Here is a 14,208-nt window from a genome sequence, read left to right on the forward strand (position 1 = left end):
ATACAGGGATACTGAGTCATAAATTTGATATCAATGACATAAATATAGAGACACTCATGTTTTGATTGCAGCTTACATCCTGGTTTAATGAACTGTCACCATTATGGGACATAGAATTCTAGCCATTAAAATTGAAAATCTGGCAGCCATGCTGGCTGGGTCACTACCTGCAGTAAGTAGTGAAATGCTTCATCCCCAACTTTTTAATCTCCCATCATTCATACGTCACTCCAGTACTGTAGAAGATGGGGGCACGTTGAATCCTTGATCCTGTCTATTTGGGATTTCTGGCAGACATGCAGTCTGTGCCAGCTTGTACTGCGTCCCCATACGACAGATTGGGTACATTTCGAGAGCTGGCACTAGACGTTAGGTTTACAAAACAGTGGAGAATTCGACAGAACTATGTCAGACTTCTTGTACTGGATCTGAAGTTGAAAAGTGAACCTCTGTGTTTCAGTCAATGCCAGCGGTGACGGTGATGCTGTGGATGGCAGACCCATTCATACAGAACCTCACGTCGCCACCAGCCGAGAACGGCACCAGGCCGCTCATCTTCTGGATTCCCGTAGAAGTGCAACATTCGCCTGCCTACGAAATAACCTACGCCATCGAGGCGTTTTGCATAGGATCTGCTACGGAGACGAGCATCCTGATAGACATAATTCTGATAGTTCTCTTAGTCTATGCAGCAGGTGAAATAGCTGTTCTGAATGAGAATATCGCTGGAATGAGGCTTTCGAACACTCGTGAGCGAGAAAAAGTAGAGCCAGACAAGGGGCTACAAGCTCTAGAAAGGAGTACTGATGAAGTGAGCATATCACAAACAGCCTACGTGTTCAGCGAGTACAGTTCAGACAGTAAGCGCAATCTTTTCGTTCTGGATAGACACGACACGTACTGGAAACTACACAGCAGTTTAGTGAAGAACATACAACATCATGAAGTTATTCTAACGTAAGTATCTGTTTCATTTAAGGTCTAAAATATATTCTAACATTTGTGACAACTCACTCATATAAACCATATAAAATGTCTGAAAACCAGTTATGTCACATGTATAATTGTAAACATATCTGGTGCCGGCCGGAGTGGCCGTGCGGTTATAGGCGCTACAGTCTGGAACCGCAAGACCGCTACGGTCTCAGGTTCGAATCCTGCCTCGGGCATGGATGTGTGTGATGTCCTTAGGTTAGTTAGGCTTAAGTAGTTCTAAGTTCTAGGGGACTGATGACCTCAGAAGTTGAGTCCCATAGTGCTCAGAGCCAAACATATCTGGAGGGGGGGGGGGGGGAGAAGGTGGGGGGACGGTGGGGGGACGAGCAGTGCTGAAAATATAAGCCTTCTTAAAATCACGAGTATTTAATGCTTAAATGCTGTCTATCAGGTATTCGAGATGTTGCTTCTCAACCCTGTTCAGATGTTCGAGGTGGCTCTCCTAAGGTCATCAAGTGTGCGACGATGCTTCCTGCAAGCAAGTGCTAACCGGTCACAAGCTGGATCAATCTGGCTGTTATCTGCAGAGGTCACAGCCCACTCCATTTAGTGGGTTACTTCCTTTTTGTGGAAAGCATTCGCTTGGTGAGCATTGTGTGCTTTATCGTGTTTTATCGCCTAAATATGGTCTGCAGGACTGGACAAATGCATACAGAATCATGTTGTGATACTGTACTGCATCTTAAAATACCCTCAACATCCTACAAGGTTGGCTCCGTATTCTACGACTACGATCCGGCGACACGCAAACCTTGCATTCTCCAGTGGTGAGAACCCAACGCCATCAATCCAGCTTATATTTCCGGGGTTTTCTTGTCCACCGTTTATATGAACGATGGTTCTGTGGATTCGCAAAGACACCTAGGAACCCAATTGACCGTGGAGCCTGCTGGGTACTGGCTGGCGCGTTACAGCCCGAGAAAACTAACCAGTAATTCTGTCACATTCTGTTGGGGTTACCTGCGAGTATTAGTCGGCGGGTAGCAAACAACTACTGACAAGCACTACTAGACAGGTACATAGCGTTGTTGCAGTGTGTGCAAATTTTGTATTTGTGTCCTCTTCTCGTTCCAAATGATCTGTTAACACTCTAAAAGCGAGCCATTCGGTCAGTATATGGAGGACAGGGATTTCAGCCATATGGGGGCTTTCCCACATAGGTAGCCATAGGCTGCACAAACTAGAACCGGAACAAAAATGGTACAGAAAATTGAGACGTGTATCACTGTCATTTGCTGGTCGTGCCTACTGAGAACTACTGTACTTATTGAAATATTTTGCCATGCAATTGTACACCCCTTATGTGCTGCTGTAAACCGGTCTAGAGAACTGAAGGGGTAAGAGATTCAAGGTGTTGTGCAGGAACTTCAAGCTCTGAGCAGGTATAAAGTGCTAAATAAACTGGTATAGGCATGCATATTTAATTTCAGAATATGTAAACAGGCGGAAAATAGTGCTGCGGTCGGCAACGTCTATATAAGACGACAAATCTCTGGCGCTGCTGTTAAATCGGTTACTGCTGCTGGTGTTATAGTCGGCGAACGAGCGATAGGACACAGCATTTCTGAGGTAGTGATGAAGTGGGGATTTTCCCGTACGACCACTTAGAGAGTGTACCGTGAATATGAGGAATTCGGTAAAATATGAAATCTCCAACATCGCTGCGGCCGGAAAAGGATCCTGCAAGTACAGGACCAACGACAACTGAAGATAATCGTTCAACGTAACAGAAGTGCAACCCTTCCGCAAATTGCTACAGATTTAAATGCTGGACCACCAACAGATGTCAGCGTGCGAACCATTCAGCGGAACATCATCGACATGGGCCTTCGGAGCTGATGACCTACTGGTGTACCGAAGATGACTACACGACACAAAGCTTTAGGCCTAGCCTGGGTCCGTGAACATCGACATTGGCCTGTCCATGACTGGAAACGTATTGCCTGGCCGGACGAGTGTCATTTCAAACTGTATCGAGCGGAAGGACAACCTCATGAATCCATGGACCCTGAATGTCCGCAGGGGACTGTTAAGGCTGGTGGAGGTTCTGCAATGGTGTGGGGCGAGTCCATTTGGAGTGGTACGGGACCCCTGATACGTCTAGATACGATTCTGATAGGTGACACGTACGTAAGCATCCTGTCTGATCACCTGCATCCATTCATCTCAACTGTGCATTCCGAGGGACGTGGGCAATTCCAGCAGGACAACACGACACTCCACAGGTTCAGAATTGCTACAAAGTGGCTCCAGAAACACTCTTCTGTGTTTAAACACTTCCGCTGGCCACCAAACTCCCCAGGCATGAACATTATTGAGCATAGCTAGGATGCCTTACAACGTGTTCTTCAGTAGAGTCCTACGCCCCCTCGTACTCTTACGGATTTACGGACAACCCTGCAGAATTCGTGGCGTCAGTTCCCTCCATCACTACTTCAGACATTAGTCAAGTCCATGTCACGTCGTGTTGCGTGCTTGCGAGGAGCCCTACACGATATTAGGTGGATGTAGGAGTGTCTTTGGCTCTTGAGTGTACTTACAAAGCTTTGTTGGGAAGGTACAGCAGTGAGAGTATCGGGTTCAGTACTGCTGTTATATATGCTTGAAGCCGTAAACATTGCCCCAAAATGCTACCAGTTGTCAGTATTCCCCTACCTTGGAGCTCCAAAAGTTCTGCAGCCTTAGATCGCCTTTGCCCTTAGAATTCATGATAACTGCTACCTAATCGTATACTGAGTGCAACCAGTGTGGATCTGCCTTTTAGACATATGGTATGGTGCGAGGATGTCCTGCTGACATCCGTCCGCTGTGGCCTCTCGTAAGAACAACTGCATTTCACACAACGCTGTGTAACTCTCGATCGTCCTAGTTAGCGTTACACACTATTCAACGCGCCATTGTTCTTGCCAGATATGGTTACGATATTCCCTTCCTAAATCAGTATACCATTAATTGCAACATACATTTCATCACTTTTGTTGCTGTTGTTGGTATGGTTGTGATTATCATTCCGAAGAGTGGTTTAATCAAGCTTTCCTTACTGCTTTAACCTGTAACAGCCTCTTCATCTCCGAATAACTACTGCAACCTACATCATTCTGACTCTGCTTACTAAAGGCATCTCTTGGCCTCCCTCTACGGTTTTTACCCCCCACACTTCCCTCTAACACTAAATTGGTGATCCCTTGAGATCTCAGATTGTGTTCTGTCAACCGATACCTTCTTTTAGTCAGGTTGTACCACAAATGTCTATGCTCTCCAATTCTATTCAGTATTACCTAATCAGTCGTGTGTCCTATCCATGTAATCATCACCATTTTTCTGTAGCAGCACATTCCGGAAGCTTCTATTCTCTTTTTGTCTAAACTGTTTCACTTTTATGCATGTCTACACTCCATTCAAACAGGTTCCGTAAGGAATTCCTGACGCTTAATTCTATATTCGATGTCAATAAAGTTTTATTCTTCTGAAACGCTTTTCCTACCTTTTTCAGTCTGCATTTTATATACTCTCTACTTCAGCCATAATCAGTTAATTTCGGCGTCCAAGTAACAAAACTCATTTACTACTTTAACTGTCTCGCTTCATAATGTAATTCCTTCAGCGTTACCTGATTTATTTCGGCTGTATTTGATTATTCCTGTTTTGCTTTTATTGATGTTCATATTACATGCTCCTTTCAACACATTGTCCATTCCTTTCAACTGCTTCTCATGGTCCTTTGCTGTCTCTTACAGGATTACAATGCCAGCAGCAAAGTTCATAATTTTCATTTCTTCTTCCTGATCTTTAATTCCTACTGCAGGTTTTTCTTTTTGCGTATACTTTTCTTTTCATTTCTCCAAATACTTTATAAATACCTTCTTTCCTCTTTATTTGCTGCTTTCACAAAATAAAGATGTTGTTTCAACAGCTGTGACCACAGTCATACCACCAGGAAACACTCGACGCCTTACTAGACCACATTCATACGATAAGGTAAACAAAAAACACATAATCTTCAACACATTGCGAATCTAAACAAAACAAATCCACACCTCACTACACTACCAAGACAAATCTGTAAAGTATTGTTGTTCATCATCTCCTCAGAAACTACTCTATGGATTTCAGCCAAACTTGGTATACACATCATTTGCTATCTGGAAAGAAGTGTGAGAGTAATAACCATCTATCTCTCAAAGGGGCGGGTGTAAGGCTGATAAAACCGTGTAACGCAATGCACGCAAATACGCATCATATATTCATCCCGTCTTTGAGAATGAGAGCACTTAGCGACTTTGCACATTATTTGAAAGCTTAATGGAACTTTTCCTCGCTGACACATATCAGAAAATGAAGAAACAAAGGAAGTTTGTCGCTTACTACGTTATCGCCGTTCGTGCAGTAAAACTGCCCATCGCGCACGACGTTTTAATTTTTACTTAATTTACTGCTAAGTCTATTGGCAACACATTTTGCAGAAACTATCCACTCTACCACGGAATGTACCTGCAAAATTATATCACTGTCCGTCACGTAGTTCAGGAGATATGACGTCGTAAAAACTGAGATGCGTGAGAAACAGCCGCATTATACATGACGGTTTGTTTCTTTCTTACAACTAACTCTGTTCGCAACAAATTTCGAAGACAGTATCCACACACACACCTGCATTTTTAGATATTTATTCGCTGACTGATAACCACTTGATGTCGGCTGTTTTGGGTATACATCCACTAGCCAGTAGTGAAAGTTGAAAATTTGTACCAGATCGCGACTCTAGTCCGGATTTCCCGCTTACGACCATCGGTCGCCTTAACCACTTTGGCCATCCTTGCACGCTTCCCAGTCCGCACCAGAGTTCCATGTGTCAAATTTTCTACGCAGTCCTTTGCATCGACTGCCTCCAACCAGCGCAGCGCTGCAAAACAGTATCAAGAAGGCACTGACCGCGCGCCAATGGGAAGAGCGAGCAGCGCCACGCCAGTCCACGCTGGTGTTTGTGAAAAAGGCCCTAAAATATCCACTAAAATCATCTGAAAAGGGTTACTGGCATCCGGTAGCCTTTGCAGTGGAATATGCTGATCGTTTTTAACATCCCATCAGTGGGTACATTCCTCAATGACACTGTGTCCTAATTGCTCATCAGTGCACTGCTCCATCAGTAGCTGTAGTTGATGGGGCACCTGATGTAGCTTGTGGCATAATGGTCATTCATTTATTCAGAGTTGTGATTCTGTGTTGCATCACCAGGGTAGCTGGTAAATACCCATGAGGACTAAATAACCCCTTAAACTCTATTAATGATTATCCATCACTGCTTCCTCTATTCATTATAAGTGCTTCACTTTCTTACGTAATGAAGTTATACTGGTGGCTTGCTTATAGTTAGGGTCCGAATTGATCCTACCAAGATCATCTTTATCTAGAACATTTAAATTAGCGACCGACAATCTTTAGAGAAATCCATGCCCTTGGTCCCAAAACACTGACTGGTACTAACTAGTCACTGCCTACCACCCATAGAAGTAAAATGCTCTGGTGGAAAAAATAAAATCCTGCTTTATGTAATTCGTGTTTTTCTCCCAGTGGCGCAACCAAACACACTACCTTATAGGGTACTTTGTTACTACGCTAATCCTTGCAGTTTCCATGTATCCTGCAGTACTGTATTACGCAAACTGATCCTTAGTGTGCTTGGATACAGCCTAATTGCTTCATCTTTTAAGATAGGTGAACCTTGTTGCAGTGTGTCCCACGAAGTTCTGTGACACGTTTCCCAAGGTCAATTTTAGAGTGAAGTCATAAAGGAAATGTAACTGCAAGATGGCGCAGTGACCGTCACCTATGTGAGATAAAATTTCAGTACATTCGTAGAACTTTTTGCCCCCAACTGAATACTGAGGAGGGTTTAACTGGCTCTTGCCCACGAGGTCCCAACTTACCACAAACACGTGTGCATCTGTTTGTATTAAAAACTTCCATCCACTATGCCAATCAAGCAAGATTCCGTTTCTGCATACACTACAGTCACGTTAAAAATTATTAGGAGCACCGATCAGCGCTTCTGGCGTTATCACTGTTGTTCAACAACTGATTATTCCTAATACGTCCGACCATATTATGCCCTTCACTTTGTCTACAGCCCCATTCTCCATGTCTAACTTTCCCACAGTTCTTACAGTTTGCCGGCCGGTGTGGTCGAGCGGTTCTAGGCGCCTCAGTCTGGAACCGCGCGACCGCTACGGTCGCAGGTTCGAATCCTGCCTCGGGCAAGGATATGTGTGATGTCCTTAGGTTAGTTAGGTTTAGGTAGTTCTAAGTTCTAGGGAACTGATGACCTCAGCTGTTAAGTCCCATAGTGCTCAGAGCCATTTGAACCATCTTACAATTTCGCTGTACGTCAGGGAAAAATATTTTTCTCCTATCACGGACTCGAGTTACCAACACTATTTCTCCTAAAACCGTTGCTGTGCCTATGGCCCCAGCTAACTATTTCGTAATTTCCGCCTGCAGTTTGCTTGACTAAAATATGTTCAAATGTGTGAATTCCTAGGGAACCAAACTGCTGAGGTCAGCGGTTCCGCAGCTTACACACTAAACTTTAATTTATGCTAACAAGGGAACCTCCCCATCGCACCTCTCTCAGATTTAGTTATAAGTTGGCACAATGGATAGGCCTTGAAAAACTGAACACAGATCAATCGAGAAAACAGGAAGAAGTTGTGTGGAACTACGAAAAAAATAAGCAAAATATACAAACTGAGTAGTCGATGCGCAACACAAGGAACATCACAGTTGCCAGTGAGCCCAGGAGCGCCGTGGTCCCGTGGTTAGCATGAGCGGCTGCAGAACGAGAGGTCCTTGGTTCAATTCTACCCTCGAGTGACAAGATTAATTTTTAATTTTCAGACAATTACCAAAGTTCAGGCACTCACACATAATCAACTTCGCTCTCCAAAACTCCAGGACATGTTCAGATTTGCTTGGACATATGCAGGATTTGACGGTCTACGCACGGAAAAATTTGAAAACGTTAAAAACATATGTTTTGACAGAACACAGGGAAAACAGTGCGACTGTGAAACTGTTGCATTCATTTCTTGCAATTTATGTGACAAACTCTTATGTTTTCATCACTTTTTTGGGAGTGATTATCACATCCACAAGAAATCCTAAATCAGGCAAGGTAGAAGAATCTTTTTACCCATTCGCCAAGTGTACAGGTTAGGTGGGTCGACAACATATTCCTGTCATGTGACGCACATACCGCCAACAGTGTCGTATAGAATATATCAGACGTGTTTTCCTGTGGAGGAATCGGTTGACCTATGACCCTGCGATCAAATGTTTTCGGTTCCCATTGGAGAGGCACGTCCTTTCGCCTACTAATCGCACGGTTTTGCGGTGCGGTCGCAAAACACATACACTAAACTTATTACAGTGAACAGAGACGTCAGTGAACGAACGGCAGATCATAACTTTGCGAAAATAAAGAAAGAAAAATTTTTCACTGAAGGGAAGACTTGAACCTAGGACCTCTCGTATCGCATTTGCTCACGCTATCCACGTGACCACGGCGCTTTTAAGCTTGCGCTTTCCTGTGATGTTGCATATCTTGCAGATGGACTACTCAGTTTGTATATTTTGCTTATTTTTTTCATAGTTCCACACAACTTCTTCCTGTTTTCTCGATTGATCTGTGTTCAGTTTTTCAAGGCCTATCCATTGTGCCAACTTATAACTAAATCTGAGGGGGGTGCGATGGGGAGGTTCCCTTGTAAGAACAATACACACACTCATATCCGAGGGAGGACTCAAATCTCCTTCGGGAGGGGCAGCACAATCCATTAGATGGTGCCACAAACTGCACGGTCACTCAGCTTGGCCTTTGCTCGACACATATGCTGATAATCCCCGGAATGACTCTGATAATTCCCTGAAGACTGGTTGGACAGAGGAGGGACTGTTCGTGGCCAGTACGTTCACCTGATCTCGCCGTACTTGTTTCTTCTGTGAAGCCGTGTGAAAAGTCATGTTTACAAGACTCCTGCCGAGACTGAAGAGGATCTCCCGGGAAGATCTTTCGCTGCTGGCGACACTGTTCAAACGACATCAGGGACATTAGAACCAGCAGAAAAACTCTCCTTTCTGAGAAGAGAAAGGCGAATATGCTCCTGTTCAAAACATTCTGACAGAAAAGTGGGTTGCCTCATCCTACTTCCTCAGCACCGTTAAAAATTTTCCAAAAAATTTGGCACGCGAACGTACTAGCCCTCTTTTTAACACACAACTATCACTCCCACAAACTCCCCAAACTATAACTCAGTCATACCCACTAGTCCATTGCTGTAAGCCCCTAATACCCATCCACTCTAACTTGTCAGTCCTTGCTCACTCAGTTATTCAGCCCAACTCACTGTCATCATCTCTATGAATCTCTCTAACTTCCACTGTCGCTTGTCTCACAGCCACAACCTCCTCCGTTCTGTCCTACTACTACTGTCTTCTCTCACTGTCACTGACTCTCTCTTACTGCTGCAATCTCACTCATTCATTCCTACTGTTGCTGTGTCTTCTCACTTCCATTATCTCTCTCTTCCTCATAGTCATTGTGGTAGAGCCTGTCTCTCATTGTTACTGGTTCTCACCTACTTCAACTTTCACCTTCTCTTTATTTCTCTGCCACAGGTACTGCGCCATTCACTTCTTTCCTAGGACTGTTCTGTCACTGTCAACCAAGCTCCACGATCACGGTATCGCTCTCTTTCTCTCATACTGCCATTGCCTCCTACACACTCTCTAAAGTACAAACACTGTCTACTATCTTCCAGCATTTATTACCTCTCTGTCTCTTTCCCACTGCCATTATCTCCTTCTCCCTCAGTAAAAAAAAAGTGTAACTGTGTTCACACGTCAAAATTTTTGGGAACATTCTTACAGGTGATGAGTAACCTAGAATCAAGCAGCTGCTACCGCAATTTTCTGTCAGAGTATATTAAAAAGGAGCATATTCGCCTTTTTGTGTTCTAAGGGGAGCATTTCTCCCATGGTTCCGTTTTTTCCTTGAAACACTAGGATATGCCGTTCACATTAAAAGAACTTTATGGGTCAGTAAAATTTTGATAGTTTACTGACGTGAAATAGAAATAACCAAAATTAGTTTTAAACCTAAGAGTGTATTTCACATGCACAAAAATTTTGGCTTTGGCTGTATTACAACATGGGATTCGAGAGCCTTATAACGGTAATGGAGACACATTAAAGCAAGTTTCTTCCCCCTAAAGTGTCTTTATAAATTACTTTTTCGTCTCACATCTGATTTTACGTGCGTATTTTTTGTGTACAAGTAGGACAACTTTGAATCTCTGTGTCCCGGAAACGGATAAAAATATCAGGACAATTCTCTAGGGTGTTTGAGATATGGATCTTAGGGAATATTTTTAGATAAATGCCTGGACAGAACATGCCGTAAAAATTTGAGCATTTGTTATTTAGATATCCACTGATAACACTGAAAAAATGATGAAAAACACTTGTTCCGGGTTTTCCTAGAAAGCGCCAATGAACTAAATGGTGCCGCCGTAAGCCCTTTAAGGTGAACTGTAGGCCACATCTATTGCAGAAAGAACCAACTGATTCGCTTCATTTCCCTAAGGTGTAGTATTTAGACTTTGACCTCGTTCTGCAGGATAGTTACCATAATACGATCCTTCTGTTGGATGCACAAATGGTCTGTAGCACAAGGACTGTTGAAAACAATTTACTCTATCTTTTTGTCACCAACAGAATCCGCCTTATGAACCACACAAAAATTCGATTTTTTAGTGTGACATTTTGGAACATAATGGCAACACATGCTGTCACATGCGTACCATTGGGTACGACAGAAATTTGTGATAACATGCCACGCCCGCACAGACTCTGCTAGTCGTTATTCTGAACAAATGGAAATGTAGCAACATGTGAAACTTGTGCGGGTAAGTAAAATTCATTATTACTCAGAATTTTTGGTCTCTCTGATATCGAGTTAGTGCGCCGTTACTGGTCCATCAACAGTCTTTATCACCTGAGGGTATTGCTGAGTATTCAAAGGGAATTCTGTACCTCATGATCATGGTTCGGAAGTTGGGGCCCTTAGTCTAGGTTCTGCACTAGGCTAAGGTGGAACATGAGTAAATTGTCGCTCATACTTTTCGACTTGGTCGTTTCCAGACTGTGGTCCCTCATCTTTGATTGCTACATTTTTACCGAATTGCCCTATATATTGACTCTGAACATCCTCAAATTTTCGTCTGCACTCGAAAACCAAAGCTTCCAAGTCAGCAGGAGGCTCTAAAAGTTATCCTAGCATGGGACGCCACAATGGAAGTTAACCCTTGGGGTGACTATATAAATTGATTCAGAAGGTATGCAAAATTTAGTTTACTAACAACAATTGTTTTTCAAAAGAAAAAACAGACATAAATCATAGTCATTGATTGAATGCTGTAAACAACTAACATTCGAGTTCAGAGAAAAATGGACACGGATCCTGGGTGGCAGAAATGAGTCAGGTACTCTGGCCCTAAAATGTGGATTACGCAATCTGAATTGATCTGACACTGAGCAGACTTTGATTGATAATCTACAGAAGTTTCTCAATATACGAGGTGCTACAGCAAAGTAATGAGACTGGTTTTCTTTGCAAGATGTGGCGACCTTACGGGCTTGCATAGGCACCATATCTTCGACCTTGGTCTATAAGCTGCTTCTAGTCCAAGAAGCACACTTTTGCAGCTGCTCAGTTGTGAGTTGTGCTGTAATAAGTTACAACGTGTTTGTGTCTATCGTCACGGAAATGGAACGGAATAATATTGCGCAAAGGTATTCCATTTCTTTTTGCGTTAAATTGGGTGAAAACGCGACGACAACTTACGGTAAGCTTCAGAAGGCTTTTGGAGAGGTGGTTATGTGAATATCTCACGTTTGTCGTTGGCATAAAATATTTAGTGAAGGCAGAACGAATGTTGAAGATGAAGACCGCAGTGGACGACCATCAACCTCAAGGACGGATGTCAACTTGGCCAGGGTGCGTGATATCGTACGATCTGATCGAAGATTATCCGTGAAAATGATTGCAGAAGAAGTGAACATCAATCGAGAAACGGTTCGTCTAATAATAACTGAAGATCTTGGTATGAGAAAGATTTGTGCAAATATGGTCCCCAATAATTTCACACCGCAACAGCGAGAAACACGGAAAAATATGGCAGCCGATCTGTTAGAGCAAACGGAAATCAATCCGGAATTGTTGAGCCGTGTTATCACTGGTGATCAAAGTTGGTTTTTTCAGTACGATCCAGAGACAAAACGCCAAAGTTCTCAATGGTGCTAAAAGGGATCACTCAGACCATAAAAAGCTCGCATGCCAAAGTCAAATGTGAATGCATGCCTGTGTGCTTCTTTGATTCCAAGGGAATTGTTCATAAAGAGTGGGTGCCTCCTGGACAAACAGATAACCAATATTACTACAAAGAAATTTTAGAAAGTCTTCGTAAAAGAGTTCTTCGTCTCCGTGACTACATTGCTGATAATTGGATTCTGCATCACGATAATGCACTGCTCTGTCGGTAGAGCAATTTTTAACCTCAAAACTTATTATTCATCAAATATCGCTCCGTGCGACATTTTTCTATTTGCAAAAGTCAAAACGGCGGTCAAGGGACACCATTTTCAAACAACTCAAGATGTCCAAAAAGCTGTGACGAAGGTCTTGGAGGATATTACAGAAGATTAGTTCGAGAAATGTTACCATCAATGGCAAAAGCTCTGGAAAAAGCGTGTGCAATCAGAAGGCAACTAATTTGAAGGAGACAAGACTAAAATTGACTAAAACGGTAATCAACTTTTTTTTTCCACATCAATTTCATTACTGTCACACCTCGTAGGTGCAGCTGAGAGCAAGTGGTGTTCGAGATCTGTACTCCCTGATAAGGCCAGTGCAGCTGTATGTTACCCTGTTTACTTTGTGCGGTGATGTAAATTCCAGCTGTCGAGAAATGCACGGTGGTGACGAGACGTTGAGGCAGCACCTGTGAATCGACCGCAGCCACGGAAGAAATGAAAAAAATGTCACAGTCCAGCGAACAGGCAGACGGATCGCAATTCACTCTCTACCAGAGTCCTGAAATCACGGTAGATATCAGTGTGTGACACACCCGTTCGCTGGTCGTGCCAAGGACCAATTTGGCACACTTATACAACAGAGGGCACAAGGATACCAAACGTCGAAACTGGTAAACCAAAAACAAATAAGTGTGGCCACAGCAAACGAACAGTCCGAGAAGTTTGAAGCCACAGTGTTGGTACAGTAAGAAATTCGCCACAGGCTCTCCAGTTTAACTACTTGCAAGTGAAGTCAGTCTCAGCACAGGTCCCAAGCACTAACCACACATTCCAGAGCTTCGACCAGAAGATGCTTCCAGACCGTTATGCAGTACAGACCTGTTATGCACTACATTTTATACATTGAAGGATTACTTAGATAAAACAGAGCAGGGGTTTGATAAAAAATGTTATACATGAAATGAAATGAAATGATGGTATGGTATTATTGGCTGGGAGGCCCAATTCGGGGAGTTCGGGCGCCATATTGCAAGTCCTCTTTAGTTGTCGCCACTTCGGCGACTTGCGAGTCAATGATGATGAAGAACACACAACACCCAGTCCCCTGCAGGGACTCGAACCCGGGCCCCCTGCGTAGTAGGCGGTAACACTACCGCTACGCTCCGCAGACGGACAATGTTATACAAATAAATAATAATAATAATGATTATAAAGCGTCCAACATTCCACATAACACCTTCACTTTATTTTTTTTTCCTTCTTCTTTCCTTTCTAGAAATACTTACCCCCAAGCTATGCACAGCACAATACTAACACCCCTTCCTCTTTCTGAGCTCAATATCTTACTCATTATGGAGGGATACTGACTCAATTTTTCAGGATAGCAAATGGGAAGTTGGGGTACAGAAAATGGCCCAGAGATCACCAATGTGTGTGTGTGTGTGTGTGTGTGTGTGTGTGTGTGTGTGTGTGTAGTGAGTGAAGTGTTATGAAACAATGTGTGTATAGTGTGTGCAGTGACTGAATGTGAGATATGAGTGAACAGTGTGACATTACATTATTTAATAAGTCATTTATAAGAAAAGTTTTGCTTACCAGGAGTAAATCTAATGATTGCCTTCG

General features: G+C 43.2%; 1 protein-coding gene across 1 annotated transcript in view; it reads left to right on the forward strand.

Annotated features, from left to right (window-relative positions):
- Positions 1-14,208, forward strand: part of LOC124803106 — a 46,874-nt gene that overhangs the window by 12,670 nt on the left and 19,996 nt on the right. The window contains exon 2 of the mRNA XM_047264263.1: positions 461-957. Within this exon, the coding sequence (XP_047120219.1) occupies positions 461-957 (497 nt within the window). The remainder of the gene's footprint in view (positions 1-460; positions 958-14,208) is intronic.

The sequence above is a fragment of the Schistocerca piceifrons genome, chromosome 6 (genome assembly GCF_021461385.2).
Source record: "Schistocerca piceifrons isolate TAMUIC-IGC-003096 chromosome 6, iqSchPice1.1, whole genome shotgun sequence".
NCBI lineage: Eukaryota > Metazoa > Arthropoda > Insecta > Orthoptera > Acrididae > Schistocerca > Schistocerca piceifrons.